Raw genomic sequence first — 16,598 nt, 5'->3', positions numbered from 1 at the left:
TGTTGATACGCCCAAAAATACGCTCCAGCATCATGGTTGTCTCATCCAACAGATCCCCAACTGCTAAAGCATATGAAGCGTTTCTGTATATGATGAGTGCTGCTGTGAGTGGCTGGTTGCCCTTGCAGGGGGATGGGGCTGCATGCTAATGTGTTAGCTAGCTGTGCAGAAAAGTGTTAGGCTCCTGGGAGAAGCAGAGGGCATTGACGGTCTATGAACAGGCTTGCCAAGTTTGGACAGAGGGGGTGACAGTGCAGCACTTGTCTTATATTTGCCATCCAGGGCCCAGTGGACGCTGTAGCTCTCTTGTTGGCTGCCTCTGTGGCTCTTTTGTTCTCTGTGTTTACGCCTGTTTCTGCTACTCTTCCTCTCCAATCAGCGCTGAAAGTGCTCAGGGCTGGCTTGTTGCATCCACAGTCGACGCCTGCCGTCATGGTCGCAGAGCGCTGGAAGACGCATGCTCAGATGTGCAACAGATTCCCTGCTCTTTGTCTTGTTGAGATGTAATTGTGCTGGATGGAGTTATTGCATTCAGGCGTGCAAGAAGTCAGACCTGATGCTGAATGACATCTATTTTAGAAAATATTTATCTCTTTTGTTTGTCACTCGAATAAAGGCCACAATCACAATAATTTTAGCTCATTTGTTTGCCATTTGTTCTTGTGTCCATCCATCCAGCCATCCAGCCTTGCTTTCATGTGGAGACGTCCTTGTAATCTTGTGTGCGATATGTTTGACAATTCCTCCTCTAACAGCTCTGATTAGTGCAGCTTTAAGGGACTCAGCCAGAGTTTTGCCCCACTAAGCAGCTTTTAGTTTGGCCAGCGCTTGAGACTGGAGCAGCTTTATGGGGCTACAGCGTGTCACTATCACGGCCTGGCCGAGCTCCCTGGTGCCTCCACAGGAGTCTGAGGGTGACCACAGCTGGGCAGCGTCATCAGGAGTAAGAGAGTGAAGGAAAGTGTGGACCCAGTTTTCTAACTACTCTGTACCCACCTAATTTATTCATCCAACATAATCTGTTAAATGATCAAATAATCTTGAAGTAACTCTGAAAATCTAATGTGCTAAAGTATATGTCATACCTGTTGTTTTCAATCCAGATTAGTATTTTACTTTATGCCCAGAAGGGTCATTTGAAAGCGTTTTAAACCTAATAAACTATTAAATAGGTTTGATCCACTGCAGTCTCACCTCAGTAAACTTCTGTCAAATGTCCACATCAGCAAACATCAGGAAATGTCGGCAAATATCAGCGTTTGATCTGTCTGTGTAGACTGCAGTCCTAATGAAAAAACATCCAGTCTCGCACATTTCCGGCTGTGCCTCACACCTCTCCTGTTCTTCTCTCGGAGGAGGCACACCAGCACACACATTCACACACACAAAAGTGTGTTGTTGTTTTTTTCATAAAGCCAATGTTGCCCGTTAAGCAATATTAATGTTTCACAAATCAGATTTTATACAATGAATTCTCACTTAGAAAAGCAGAAAGAGGAAAACATTGACACAAAACACATAAATACACATAATACACATAAATTTCTGTGCAGATCACTTGTGGTTGTTTTTGTCAGTGTTCAGGTTAGTTCTGCACACACACACACACACGCACAGCAGCGTCAGTCACCATATTATTAGCAAGGTGAATTCATTAGAATTGAGTTAGATAGAAGAGGAAGGAGAAGATGAAGAAAAAGGGAGATTGGAGATGAAGAAAAATAAAGAAAAATGAGAAATCAAGACAGAAAAACGGGGAGAACAGAGGGAGAGCAGGGAAATGAGATGAGAGGGAGAGAACAGAGACCAGGAGTGAGGGGGGGATGGTGACAAAAGCAAAGCTAAGCAAAAGGAAGAGGGAGAGTGGATGATAAATGTGAGAGGGAAACAGTCAGCTGGATGGGGGTAGAAGAGAAGAAAGGAGTGATTGTTAAATAAAGAAAATATGTATGATCATGGTTTTTGGTGGGGTTTCAGTGGAGCAAATGCCCAGGAAAAATCTTTGCAAGGGCTGCCGGGATATTAGCACCAGCATGGGCTCCATGGAGACCGAAGTAGACTTAGCCACAGTATAGCCAGATAACCATGACAACCAGTGCTGGCCAATCCATGGGAGTGCATAAACACGTACAGTACATGTATGCACAGAAATGCACACGCACACAAACACATACAGAGAGAGAAGACCTTCTGCTTCAGTGCCTCTCAGAGCACCAGGCAGAAACCCAGCCTCTTGGTAATGATTTGGATGTGATTTTGTCTCTGTTTTCTTTATTCTGAGGATCCAGTGCAGTGATATTTATTTAAAGCGTAAAATCAGTTTATAATTAACCTGTTATTATTTCAGTGACGAAAACAAAAGCAATAAAAACAATCTAAAATATATAAAATACTACACACTTTCTTTCAATCTCAAACAGAATGAGTAATAGCAGAACACGAAAGTCATGCTGATACCTGCAGCTCTGTGAAAAGAGAGTTGGTTCTGTACGCTAGATAGCTAGCACACACATTGGTTTCAGTAAGTGTTCGGTTTGGTGACAAACTGCAACCTTCTTGAGTAGCCACATGTGTAATTCATGGCACGATTTGCCAGTAACTACCCAAACATATTTGTTCTGAAATAAGATCCCAGGGCAGACTACTAGAAGGGGTTGGGAGTTTATCTCTCTATGTGACCAACAAGGAATTTTTGTGTCTCAAAAGCAAAGTCCGAAGTCATGTGATAGTTAATAATCAGTTTTGGTGTTGTTTAACCATGGCTGAGATCATTCCTGAACCCAAATCAAGTTGTCCATTTCTGAACCAGTTGTTTCCTCATCTATGTTTTTGTAAACATATTTTAAAAGTTACAGTGGCATGTTAGAAAACGTTTCAGTATCTGTGATTCATCATGGTTTTGGGGTTGGTATTGACGAACAATGCTGTGCTTGCAATGATGGCTTCATATCAGAAAATGCTTATCTCCCAGTCAAGTTTGGAAGACTTGTGTCTGCCCAGGGAGATAGGATACTTTAGGCTTCACTTCCAAAAGATGAAGAGAAGATGTTTGCTTTTTCTGAAGTTTTGAATCAGCATGTCTTTCAGACCACCACTATAGTCATAAATAAGATTCACTTAGAGCCGACTGGCTGATTTTCCCCTTCAGCTCACTCACTTCTCATTCACCTTGAAAGCCCGTGTTTTAAATCCAAGAGCTGCTGTAATGTACGTTATTGCTTGAGGATTATGCCTTCTGATGATGGAAGGGCTTTTTGTCTTTTCAAGATTACCAGAGGAGACCAAATGTCTTTATTGCTCCCTCAATGCGCTGTGGCCTGACCAGATTAGAGTTCACCACACAAGCATGTCAAACATAAGAAAGCACCACCGGAAATATTCACGGTCATTGAATGCACTGACTGATGACTTGACGGCAGAAATAGGAACTGCATAAAACCACCATATTGTCTGTGTTGCTGTGTGTGTTTCAAAAGAGGATGAGTTGGCCAATTACAGATACCTGTGAGTGTGTTTCATGCAGACTATCAGGTCCTGCTGGAGTCTGCAATGGAGAGCACTTAACCTAATGGCCTTCAGCAAATGTTAAACTGTAAAATGGATCACTTGTAAACAGGTCTGTGCTTTTTGTGTGTTTGTGTGTGTGCACGCACGCATGCGTTTGTGCATATGCATGTGTGTTTGTGTGTGAGGCTCCACAGCAAGTTGCAGCAGTTAAATGGCATCACAGAGGAGAGACATGCACAGCCTCAGGGCATCTCTGCAGTATCCTTTTCTCCTTCACTCTCTCCTTCCTCCTTCTTTGCTTTCAGGGTTAAGGAAGTGTTTCTTGTAGACAATATGAGTGTTAATGCTCCAGCTAGGCTCTCACCTACAGTCTTCTCTCTGTGGGAAATTTTCCCCTCTGCCAAATGGAGACACATGCATTTTTTAAAGCCACCCCCGCTCTTTTCTCTGCTCCCTAGCTTCTGTATCTGTCTGCCTTCTTAGATTTATCTTTCTGTCTCTGTCTTAATTTCTCTCTTCTTTTTCTTCTTCTCTCTTCACTTTATCTCTCTCTGCCTATCTTTTTACACTGAAATTCTTTTCTTTTGGGCTATCTCTGTCAAAGCGCCCAAACCATCTGATTTGTCGCCTCATACCTGGGTTGATTGGGACAATGACTGACCTCCCCTGCATACACTCACCCAAGGACACCAGAGACGGAATTTGATTGCTTTAATATGTTTACAGTAATGCATAACTTCAGTTGGAGGTAGACGAGGAAGGCCTGAGGCACTAGACTCTGTATTAAAACATTCCAGCAAATGCTCATTAAGATGAGATCAGGATTCCCACGAACAACAAACTAGACAGGAATGTCTGGCTCCTTGCTGGTCTTTAATGCCACATATAAAAGGGAAATGAAATAAATTAATAGTTTGGCATTTTGGAACATACACTTGCTTGCTTGCTGAAAGTCAGATGAGAAGATTAGGAGACAGTTAGTTTGGCTTAGTATAAAGACTGGAAATAGGGAAATTACCACCCTGCCTCTGCTCAATGTAGAGAAATCTGTCTTAAAGCACCTCTAAAGCTCACTAATTAATACCTTACATGTGAAGTTTTTGATGTGCTGTTTGGGGTAACCAGGGTAGCTGTTTCTAGTGTTTATGCAAAGATAAGCTAGCCAGGTGCTGGCTGTACCTTCATATGCAACATTTGTACCAGACAATGATTCCTTCCTGCACCTGAAGGATTCAAATCTTTATCTACCTGCAACTTATCAAATCCTAGCTGTGTGTTGGATTGGACTGAGTTCACAGCAGATTAACTCGTTTGTTTAAGGCTGCAGTCAACTCATCAGGGATCTGTTGACCATGTGTTGTCTCTGCTGATGCTTCTGTTATGTCAGAGGATTTGGCCGTCTTTGCAAAGACATAAAGGACCATCCAAAGACTAAATCCTCCACCGCTGAGTCTCTCAGTTATTTTCCACTCTTCTTCTTCTGCCTCTCTGATTTCAGCCAAGCGGGGTCAGACACAGACAGTCCTCTCTTTAATTTCGGTTGTTTCGCCTGGCGTCTTCTCTGAGTGATGAGAGGATAAGTCAGGAGGGAACAAGATGATGTAAAGACAGCAGTTAAGAGTGAAGACCATCCAAAGCTTGCGAATTCTCTGTTAGTCCTTGTGTTTTGCTGACGTGACAACACTCCTTTACGAGTTTTTCAATTTTTTACATGTAGCTCAAAACCACAATCGGAAATCAAAACATCCTACCTCAAGCCACTAACACACTACTTAAAGTCAATGTTAATCTTAGATTTTCTCATCATCACACTTCATAATTGATGCGGTTATTGGCCAAACATAAGAGTTGAGAGCTCCTGATCTCATATGAAACCTCCTTATTCTGCCCCACAACCCCCACCCCCCCCCAACAAGATTTCGCACTGCTATGCTGCTTTTTCAGAGGCTCAGCATTAGTGCTTGGGGTTGAGGAAACTCTTAAATGCTTAATGCATCTCATGCGGTGCAGCAGTAAAAGAAACCTCATCCTTGCACTCTCTTCACAGACTCTCAGTATGAATTAAACCATAAATCCAAACCTGTTTTATGGCACCAGGATTTGGCTTTATTCCTTTTTGCTCTCCCAGCTCACCTCTGTGGACTACAAGAAGCGTTTAAGGCTTTTTTAGTGGCATGAAAAGTGAACGAGAAAACCCTCAAAGGAGAGCAACATGTGCGTTAGACACAGCAAATTGTTATAATGCTTTACAGTGTGCAGAGTCTTCGCTGACTGCCGCACTCTCATATGGATGCATACACCCGTGCTAATACACAGATGCAGCCACGTGAGAGATATTTGATGATGAAAGGATGAGGCAGGACATTGTGTAGTATTGTTGCAAACACATTCATGTCTGTAATTAAAGAGCAGTCTGTCTGAAGGATTATGTTACTGGTTTTTTTTTTAAATCCACATCTTGATGCTCATTCATCTTTTCTTCACAGCCATATTTTCTAGGCCAAGTGAATATTCCACTCCAGTTGTCATGCCAACAGATTAGCGTGCTCTTGCGTGGTCCCAGCAGTCTGCACAAGAATCTGAGAGCGTGTGTGTGTGTGTGTGTGTGTGTGTGTGTGTGTTCTCAGCAGGGTCTCTGGGCTCTGGCATGCATTTACATTCACACAAGCTGAAAACACTCAAGTGCACACACACACACACACACACACACACACACGCACGCATGCTCTCGAACTCTTGTGCAGACACATGGTTTCATTAGAATGCTTTTGAATTACTCTTGTAGTAGACTTCACATCACATGGAGGTATACAGCATCAAATATACACAATGAAATGACCACAAAAGGTCTTGAAGTTTGATGCTGGGTTAGAAAATGGGGCCAAATGGAGATATTTTGCTGGGATGAAGTCGTTACTAAAACTACATACATGTTTTAATGTAGTGAACTAATTTTCATAGGTATAGGTTAGCTTTAAGGACAAAATTTGCTTTTTTTTCCACTTTCAGTTGTCAGCGATGGGATAATGGAAGAGCCAGAGAGTTAAGTGCATCCAATACTTATCCAGGTATCACAAATGTCAGCCTCATGGTAGAGCTCATGGAAAAATCAAGAGATCTCCAAATTCTTTAGGAATCATTCTCTGAAAACCATGAATACCTGTCACATATCTAAGGACATTCCATCTAATTGTTGGTGAAATATTTAACCAGAACAAAAGTGGTGCCCTTTAAACATGCAGAGTTACTTGTATTCTGGACATAATGTTTTGGTTTAAGGAAGTGCCCACATAACACAGCACAGTTTGCTAGATTGGCTTGCAAAATAGCCTGCAAAAATTAGGCCAGAAAAGGAGAGAGAGAGAGAGAGATGATTTAAAATGCTTGGTCCATAGAGATGAAGTTCAAAAACCACTGTTCTATTTTGGTACTAATATGCAATGTCATATCCAACAATAAATATTATTAGGCTGCTGAGTCACACTACAGCTTTCCTGCTTTACTGCAGATAGGAAGAGACCGGACAAAATCACTAGGAAGGTCAGCTCCATCCTCGAGAGCCCCCTCGACCCAGTGCAGGTGGTGGGAGAGAGAAGGATGATAGGCAAGCTATCCTCTCTGCTGGGGAACGACTCCCACCCCCCCCTGCATGAGACTCTGACAGCACTGGGCAGCTCCTTCAGTGGAAGGCTGCTTCATCCTCCCTGCTGTTGTGAGACTGTACAACCAGCACTCACTTATCCCTGTATTTTTTACTTTGTATATTTTGTCCTCAACCTCTCTGCTCCTTTATTTTGCTATCCTTATGCTGCTGTGACAATAAGAATTTTCCCACTGCGAGAAGGCCTATCTTATCTTATCTTATTGTTTAATAGTCAGTGGAAGAGTGATGATCACCTTCTCTCTCAGACTGCCTTTAACTATTTATTTATTTCAAATTTCCACAAGCACACAGTGAGTATGATTTCCACACATATAAAACTATTCCAGTAATCTAATTCAGCCAAGGCCAGTTATTTTTAGACTTTTCCTTTGCAAGTTGAGCAATTTGGTTTGTTTTATAACGTTTGTATTAGAGCAGGCAGGCTGTTTGAAAGTCTGCTGTCAACACAGGCCCATTTTTCCCTTATGAGTCCTCTCTTTTATACTCTCCCTGCTTTACTCTTTTTCACCTCACCCCTTCACCACCAAACCCTCAAATATGCAAGCAAGCAAGCAGCTTATGTAACTGGTGAGCAAACCGGCCTGATGGCTTACTTTCTTCTGTACCATTTTTTACAAATGAATGCATAAATGTGCTTCCACACATAAACATACAGTTCGTTTTAGCAAAGGACACAAGTGTTTGTGCGCGCACAGACTGTAATGCCATTCTTATTCATTTTCTCCTTACTTCCAAAAATAAGTGAAGGTATTCTGTTGAAAATAAAAAAATGCCAGACTATAAAGTCACACACAGATACTGTTTTGCATTTTCCTAAATAAGGAATATCCCCTTTAACCACAATGCAAGAAAATCTTTGTTCAAGTGGCCACAAATCACCTTCAGTGGCTCACATGAAATTTATAGTAGTTGCATCCATGTATGAATACTGGATTAGTTAGTTATATGTTAGTAATTATTATTTCTAATTTTAGTTTTACAGTTTTTCTTTTCTTTAAAGGAAGAGTTGCTGATGAAGGGAAAAAGCTCAAGAGGTTACCAAACCAGTCAGCTCATTAGTTAACATTCAGGTTAACAGCTTTGGGAACATTTCTTACAAATGCGAGTTGTATAGTTGTATGATGACCGAAACAGATAAACTTTTGCTAAGAACTAATTCATAGTTCAGCATTTAAGAAAATAGCTTATTTGCTTTTTAAACTGTAATGTTTTAAAACACTGCTTTGGCACTTCTCCCTGCTTCGTGTTGACACGAATAGTCTTTGTGGAATTTTTCATGCACAAGAGAATACATTTGCGTGTCAAAACTTTGTGATCGTTTTATGAAGTTATGAGAGAACAAACTGTCTGAACATTTTTGCAGAGCAAACATGGCTGACATCCAACACAGCAAGCTCAAGTTTCACAGAAGCTGCAGCAGCAGCAGCAGCAACTGGGACAAACTCTTTCTGTCAGTGTTTGTGCGTCTTCCCTGAAGTAACAGTCGACAGCAGTTTGTTTAGAGACTCAGATGGAATCAGAAGTTAATGTCATTTAACCAAAGTGGCTCCTCATTATGCCAACTGGCCCCTGTTTTTGGATTGCAGTTTTGGTTAATAGCACAATTTATCCCATTTCCTGTGAAAGCTGAGGTTTAACTCAGGGCTCAGTCCCATTACTAATGTAGCTTTGCACTGGCACGCTTATAAATGTTTAAGCTGTCAGCTGTTCTTCTTTCTGTTTTATGCAGCTTTGATGTTTCATGCAGATGATGCTCACACATGCAGAAAGAGACGCACTTACTGGTACAATAAGTTTCTTTTGTGCACCCTTTTTGGTCAGTTTGCAGACAGTGAATTCGCCCATGCTCATCCCATCTAGGGAAACAGAGAGCATTTAGTAAAGGCGTTAGACAAAAGACAAACAATTTGTGGTGATGATTGTTCTGCCAGCTAACTCTTGGGATTTGGCTGTTTTCTCTAATCAGCTGGCTGAGAGGGAGCACGAAGACACAAAGACACTTTTTGTAATCCACTCTTCTCCATTTTCATTATCTATCTATCTATCTATCTATCTATCTATCTATCTATCTATCTATCTATCTATCTATCTATCTATAGTGGTCACTGCTGTGGTGTCTAATGATTGTAATGAGGCTGAAGGTGGGACTGTTGTTTTTGCAACATTTTAACAAATCTCAAAAGAGAATCCAGTATACAGTACATAAACCTGCATGTTTGTATTTGCCAGCTTCAACACCTTTAATCGAAAGAGAGACACATTTTATTTCAGAATAAAAGCATGGGAACTGACTGCTTTAAGAGGTGCTACTTTTAAGTACATTTAAAGTAAAGCTCTGCACTATATATCAAAATAATAGCTTGGTATCATCCTTTCATAGTTTTTAATGGTTTTTAGAATGCATGCTGGCTTTCATTATGGTGCAGTTATGCTAACAGAAATATCTATTCATATTTAGCTGACAGATACCTGACATCTGTCTTGTGTCTTTGTTTCTCAGGCTGTTTCCACTGTTTTTTAAGTCTCACAGTGGTGCACCATCAGGAGGTTTACTGTGTATTAACCTCTTGTTCTGGCTTCAGCAGCATCACTGGATAATCCATCAAATCAGTTCAGTTTTTGATCTCCTAATGACAGCCACTGCTGCCCACTGGCAGGTTTCCATTCAGGGACAATATTGTCAGCCAGTTTGTTTGTTGTTTGTTCGTATTTTGCTCCATCACCTGGAGGGACAGACTGCAGAGTTGATTCCATTACAGGTTGGCAGGATTTCTGTTTGTCTGCATTATGCTATATTGTGGCACCAGTTTTGTTATTATGCACTATTTGCATTGTCTTATATTGTTGATATTTTGTGTCTTTCTGACTGTTTGGTTCTTTTTCTTCAGGAAACAGTGCAGTCATGAATCTTGAGGTCACAAGTCATTTAATCAACTGGTAACAGTACTTTGATTGTTATAGTTACACATAACCTGTTGAAAATCACTTCACTTGGATGCTTTGAGACAGCTCATATTCAACATTGTTAAAATATAAGAGGAAGTGAGAGAAAGCCTAATTGTTCAAAACAGCATAGATGATTAATTTGTCTCTTTAGCCCTTAGTGTCATGGTTGTTGACGGCTGTCTTTTGTGAGAAGAGCGAGCACGTTATGATGTTGTAACATTACATCTTGGTACAGCAATCATGAAAAAAAAGCACCAGGCCAACCCTCAGTTTTAAACATGTCAAATTTAGAGGTGATTTTCACATTTTTTAAGTATATATATGTATATTTTTATTTTTTATGTTATGCCTTATGCTTTGTCTACTTTTACCTTACATCTATACAAAGACAAATTTCCATTTACATGGATGTGAAAGAAAAGCTCATCATTTGAGGAAATTTCACTGCCAAGAGTGAAAATCCCAAACATTACAGTATCAGTCACACACTGCTGGTTTCTGTGGTTTCAACAAGTGCTTCATGCACACTGTGTATTGCCCTTGTTGTTTATAAAACTGAGCATGACCTTTGCTCTGCACTCTGTGGTCTGTTGGCAAAAGACCACAGTTTATTTTAACATACTTTCACTTGCACAGTTGCAGGTAGAACTGAATTCAACAATTACTGGCTGCAAAGAATGTAAAACATAATGAGGCTGATCATGTTGCCTTGTAGTAAATCATTCCGGTTCCATTTTGTAATCATTACCGCCATGCTAACATTCCTCAGTCAACTTTTTCACACTATAGATCATTTTGAGCCTCGGGTCAGTTTTAGTCACCCCCTCTGCCTTTGCAGCCTTCATTCACACAAATCAGAGTGCAAATGAACAATATGAATCTGTACTCTGAGCATATACACAAATTTGCATGCAGCAATGTGTAGGTCTGCATTTCTATTTCAGGACAGATTTCTTCTTTGTTGTTAGTGCACCGCTGCCTTGAGCACTGATACTCCAGAAAGTGGAGCAGCACAGTAGCTTTGATGTTGTGATGTCTACGCGGTGGTGTAAGAGCTGCAGCCTGCCTGCTGCGTGGACTGAGACGTGCACAGGGCCCTCTGACAGCACAGATTATTGTATGAGATGACGACTGACACAAGCGAACGCTCACACTTTGACAGGAGTGTGTTCACTCAGAGGGTAGCGTAAATGTTCATGAGAGAATGGAATAACATCAGTGCATTTAATGTTACAAATGCAGTTAGCAAACGCTCATAAGTAACTCAGAGTTACTAATCTTATATCCCTCACTGACTGACTGGCTTTCTGGCTGCTGCTGATTCATAAAAACACTCAGAAAAATGAATGAAATCTGCTCAGAAAGTCAAATATCCACTTTCAGTTTCAATGATGCGCTGAATAGGTAAAAACTAATTCACACAACAGTAATAGATTATGTGGTAATGTGAAAATTTCCACCTATGATCTCTTGCAGTTTGCCATTACCAAGCAATTATGATGCTAAATTTAAATCCCACCTCCCTTTTTGGCAGTTTATCAGCAGAGGAGAGGATCAAAGTGCTAATTACATTTCACGCTTCATGGTTTTTTATGTGTACATTTCATCCATAATTCTCTCTCCTATGCATGTGCTTTTTTCTACGTTTGGTTCATGCCTGAGTCAAAGGTGTGTGATCGTTCTCCTCTGACAGCTCATGCCTGTGCTGTTCACCTTGGATCATACTGATGCCAGCAGAGCAAATTTAGTGCAGGCAGGCAGGCAGGAAGCTTGGCTACAGAATAGTGACGGGAACTAAACACTCTGACGGTTTGACACTAGTGGTTAGAATAAACCAGCGGCTGGTTTGACTGGTCCAGGTGTGAGCAGACAGCTGCATCGTCGTCTGTGATGAAGGAGCTGGCCAACTCTTGTGCTGTGCCTGGATCTGACCTGTGTACTGTAGACTTTAAATTGTGTGCGTTAGAGAGGAGAAATGAGAAAAGCCAACAATGGTGGAAGGAGTTTTTGCGTAAAACAGACATCCCATTAACCCTGCGATGACCTATGCATGTGCATAAGTTTGCAAGAGGGAGTTGAAAAAGAAAAAAGGGCTGCATTCGAGCAATAATTATTGTTTTCAATACTGCAAACATGCAGCAGTGTGGCTGAATAATTCATGTGTTTGCCATTACAGACCCCCATTAATCTGACCGTAGACAGATACATGGACTATTCACTTAAGAAGTGTTTTGTCTGCCTGCACATCAAGCTTATACTGTGATCTTTAAAGTCACTGAAGGATGAGACTGTACATTGAAGCTGGATTTAAATGTAACACTTCTATTGTTATGAACATAAGAGCCTGGCCAAAATGTGCATCGTCATGCAGAATAGCATTTCAATAGGTAAGGACAGGGCTTTAACAGTGAGTGAACGCATTTTACACTTGTTTACGATTCCCCCAGCATCATTCATCCTGTGCTCCGTGATTGGACCACCTCTGTGGAAGTGACTCAAATTTCCGAGCAGCTCTCTGAGATTTTTCTCTCTGTCCCTGTCATCTCGAATTTACTGTAGTGCACACTGGTCATGAACCGACCAAAGAGGAAGGCATTTAGAGTGTGTGTGTGTGTGTGTGTGTGTGTGCACGCGCACGTGTGTGCTATCAAGGTAAATTCAGAAGCATCTGATTTATTCATGTCCTGTGAAGAAATTGTTAATTTTTCAGTGGGTATGGCATGGAGCTATACTACTGTGTGTGTGTGTGTGTGCGCGTGTGTGTGTCCCATAACTGTCAGTAGTCAGAAAAACTTGTTTTCTTGTTGCCTCAGCTTCTTCACAGCTCCTCTCTCCTTTCCCTCCACTCTATCTTCATCTCTCTGTCTCTTCTGTTTTTCCTGCTCAAGTCTCTTTTAGCACAAGAACCTCATTTATTCATGCTGCTGGGCCTTCGAACCCATTTTCTGCTGGTTGCCAAGAACTCCTTTTTAAAAATTAACAGAGTCGACAAGTTAAAGAAAATAAATTAAACACATCATTGCCCTGCTGGTGCCTGAGCTGATTTCAAGTGTGTGCACATCAAAACCACTAATGCATAACAACGTGTGTGTAGAGACCATGGAGAAAGTTATTTATATACATCCAGTGTATAAAGCAGGGTATTACATGTATATATTTTTTTCTTTTTTATGTTATTTTAATGGCTGGTCCTCCAAGTTTCAGCTGCTTCTTACTCCTTTCAGTGTGCTTTGAAGTGAAAGAAGAAGGAAAGCTATTGTTATTTTCTTTATCCTAGAGTTGGCCTGGTGCTTTCTTCTCCTGAATTCTTATTTTCAGAACGGATAAATATGTTGCTATTCAGTGTGCACACATGTCAGGCACAGTAACTTGCAGTGAGCATTTCTTATCCTTTAAGCTTCACTGAGAGATCATACTAAGGCATTGTTAAGTAATTTCTATCCCAGCAGGAGAATAGCTTGACATTGAATGGAAAATAGACTTTAGAATAGAACTCTTGCCCCAACACTTTGAGACATGCTGGTTCAAACTGTACCCAAACAAATATAAAATCTGCTGCCATGCTAGCAGTTCTGTCAGGCTGTACTGAGGCAGTGATGCTTTGAGCTAAATGCTAACCAGCCAACCAACCAACCAACATACAAACCTGCTAACTGTGGAAGTGCTAAATTCTGATGTTTAGCAAGTATAATGTTTACCATGTTCAGTAACTTGTTTAGCATGTTAGCATGCTAGTATTATACACAGCTGAGGCTAAACCTTTTGTAATGTCCTTTAAATAAGATGCATTACTGTCTGTTACAGTACTTTATGCTGCATGCATCCACACACTACTCTTCAAGCCAAGACTTTTCCCTTTTTCCTTTTCTTCTCTGACGCAGCTCTTTCACTTGGCCTCAGGGGTCGGCCCACTAATTTTAGCTTGGCAAAAAGGCAAAGACGCAGATGGGACTCTTCTTGTTAATCTCATTTGCAAGTCAAAATTGTGCCTCTGTTCCTCCTGTTTTATCCCCTCGTATACTTCCACCTTGATCTGCTCTTCTCCATTTCACTCCATTGCTCTTCTCCGCGTGCCTCTTGTCTGGAATGCACTGTAAAAAAAACAAACAAGCAAAAAAATCACATGGGAAAGTCAGTGCATGTGTGCTTGTATGTTACAATGAGGGCAAGTAAAAAGAGAAGACATGAGCCTCAGTGGGCTGATAAATGTGGTCAGATGGGAGAGCAGGCAGACCCAACACTGGAGGCCACACACACACACAGACATTGCAATTGCCTCTCATTAAGGACATCAACAGATGCTGGACAAGCACTTGATTACATTTGGATTAGACTGTCAGTGTGACACAAGATTAGGAGACTTGAGTTGTTGTCTTGTTCTCTGTAATTATCCCATTTACATCCTCAGGCATATGTGCAGCAGTAGTCATGTCAGTCACTGTTGTTGAAGGAACATTTGACCCTGAAAACACTTTTTCACTCAGTGGTGTTGGTGATCAACCTTATATTTCTGTTGACTTTTGAGTTCATGTATAAACCACAATCAACAAAAAACAGAGAGTATCTGTATCTGAATTATAGCTCCTGAGCTCCAAACACGCAACGTGTTGACCCAACTGACTCATTAAAACTAGTGATTCCCTATGTTGTTTGATTAGCAACAACTTAATACTAAGTTAAAACACATTTGAGCTCTTTCCTCTTGGAACATAATTGGGAACCACTGGTTTAAATATTTATGAATGTGTTGCAGTGTGTGGATATTCTTTGCTTTTCCTTTGCTGAATCTCACTGTCTGTGTGTACAAATACCGTTCTGTATCTCAAATTCACACTGGCATATTTCCATGCAGCCATGGTGGAGGTCAGTGTCAAAATATTTTTATCTGAAACAGTCCTTCACAGAAGAAGCATCCTAATTTCTCAACGAACTGATTCCTTGATGTTCTTTCCACGCAGCTAAATGCCCAGTCTTCTCTGATGCCTAATGAAAGTATGTCTGGGAAATTACAAAGTGACTTTAAGATACATGTGGCAGTTTGAGGAAAATCAAGAAGCCAGTAGCTCGTAGAAAATGAAATTATGAAATGATTATATCCAAAAGCATATTTAAATATCCATGAGTGGATTTGTCCTTCATTCAGTTGTTTCTTGGATGAACACTGATTCACTGTTGAACCGATGAATTCTAAAGTCTTCACAAAATGAAATATCTCCCTCTTCTCTGTTCTTCTCTTTTACTCCCAGTGAGCAGAGTATCTGCCAGGCGAGGGCCTCGGTCATGGTCTACGATGACACCAGTAAGAAGTGGGTGCCCATCAAGCCTGGACAGCAGGGATTCAGCCGGATCAACATCTACCACAACACTGCCAACAACACCTTCAGAGTGGTGGGCGTCAAACTGCAGGACCAGCAGGTAGCTGACAGAAGATGATGACATGCTGCTGTGAGACTTGTCGTAGATGTGGAGTTAGTTTTAGTCATTTAGCTACTAGAGAGAGAGAGAGAGAGATTTCATCATGCTGTGGGAGGACTGCAACATACAAGACATTCGGGATATTTTCGATTGTGGTTTCTTTTGAAGTAACATGCAAGACAAAGTTGTTGTTCAACGGGAGAAAATAGTGATGGTTTAAAACAGAAATGGGTACATGTGAGAAACCTTATGCAAGATGACTTATACTTTTTGTTGATCAAAGTTTGTGCGTGTGTTTGTGTTCATGAACCCTAGTGTTTCATTAAAGGTAGCACTCATCCTCTGCTGTGACATGACTCAGGTCTTCTTCTTCTCTCCTGGTCTCTTACATGTTTGTTTTACGTGTGGTGATAACACATAGAACACACACGTTCATCACAACAAAATTTAAAAATAGATTATAAAAATAGATTCAAACTGACAACACCAAAGATGAGCAAAAATGGCGATACAAAGGTCCATAAAAATAAAAATTAAATAAATTCATTCAGTGCATTCTCAGTCAGTAATTATCTCTCCATGTGGTATTTTTTGCTTTTAGTCCACCATTTCTGAGCTCTATTCAGATTGCCTGTCCAAGCCATACATCCATCACAGATACTGCTAAAATATGTGGAAGCAAATGCTAAAATGCTTATTTTATTGCAGTAAAAGCCAAAACTTCGCAGAAAAAAAAGTAAAATTGGCTTATTTTTAAGCATATTTTCTAAAAACTGAGAGACAGAGTGTAAAGTTTCATCTAATTTTCATCAGTAGCTGCAGCAAAAGTATTTATCAGTAGTATTTTTTTACGACTGTATTTGTTCCAAATTATAGCTCATGATGTAAGCCCCATTAAACTGACAGGTGACAAATCTGAAAGCTATTATAAGTTGGGCTTGGACACAGATCTGGTATTTAAAGTCTGTTTGTTCTGCCAGTAACGCACCAGAGTTTATCTCCCAGCCTGCTGTCTGTAGATGTACATCATCCCTCAGATAAAGAAGAAGATTGGCTGTTTAGTTCT

The 16,598-nt window shown here is 40.7% G+C and overlaps 1 protein-coding gene across 3 annotated transcripts in view; it reads left to right on the top strand.

Annotated features, from left to right (window-relative positions):
* The window catches only part of evlb (Enah/Vasp-like b), a 42,555-nt gene that overhangs the window by 11,897 nt on the left and 14,060 nt on the right, over nucleotides 1-16,598 (top strand). For all 3 annotated transcript variants that reach the window (XM_046373065.1, XM_046373064.1, XM_046373063.1), the window contains exon 2: nucleotides 15,364-15,532. In XM_046373065.1, coding sequence (XP_046229021.1) covers nucleotides 15,364-15,532 — 169 coding nt within the window. The remainder of the gene's footprint in view (nucleotides 1-15,363; nucleotides 15,533-16,598) is intronic.

Source organism: Scatophagus argus, chromosome 19 (genome assembly GCF_020382885.2).
Source record: "Scatophagus argus isolate fScaArg1 chromosome 19, fScaArg1.pri, whole genome shotgun sequence".
In the NCBI taxonomy this organism is placed as follows: Eukaryota; Metazoa; Chordata; class Actinopteri; family Scatophagidae; genus Scatophagus; species Scatophagus argus.
Note: the sequence above shows the minus strand (reverse complement) of the source record. Positions and strands in the feature narration are given on the sequence as shown.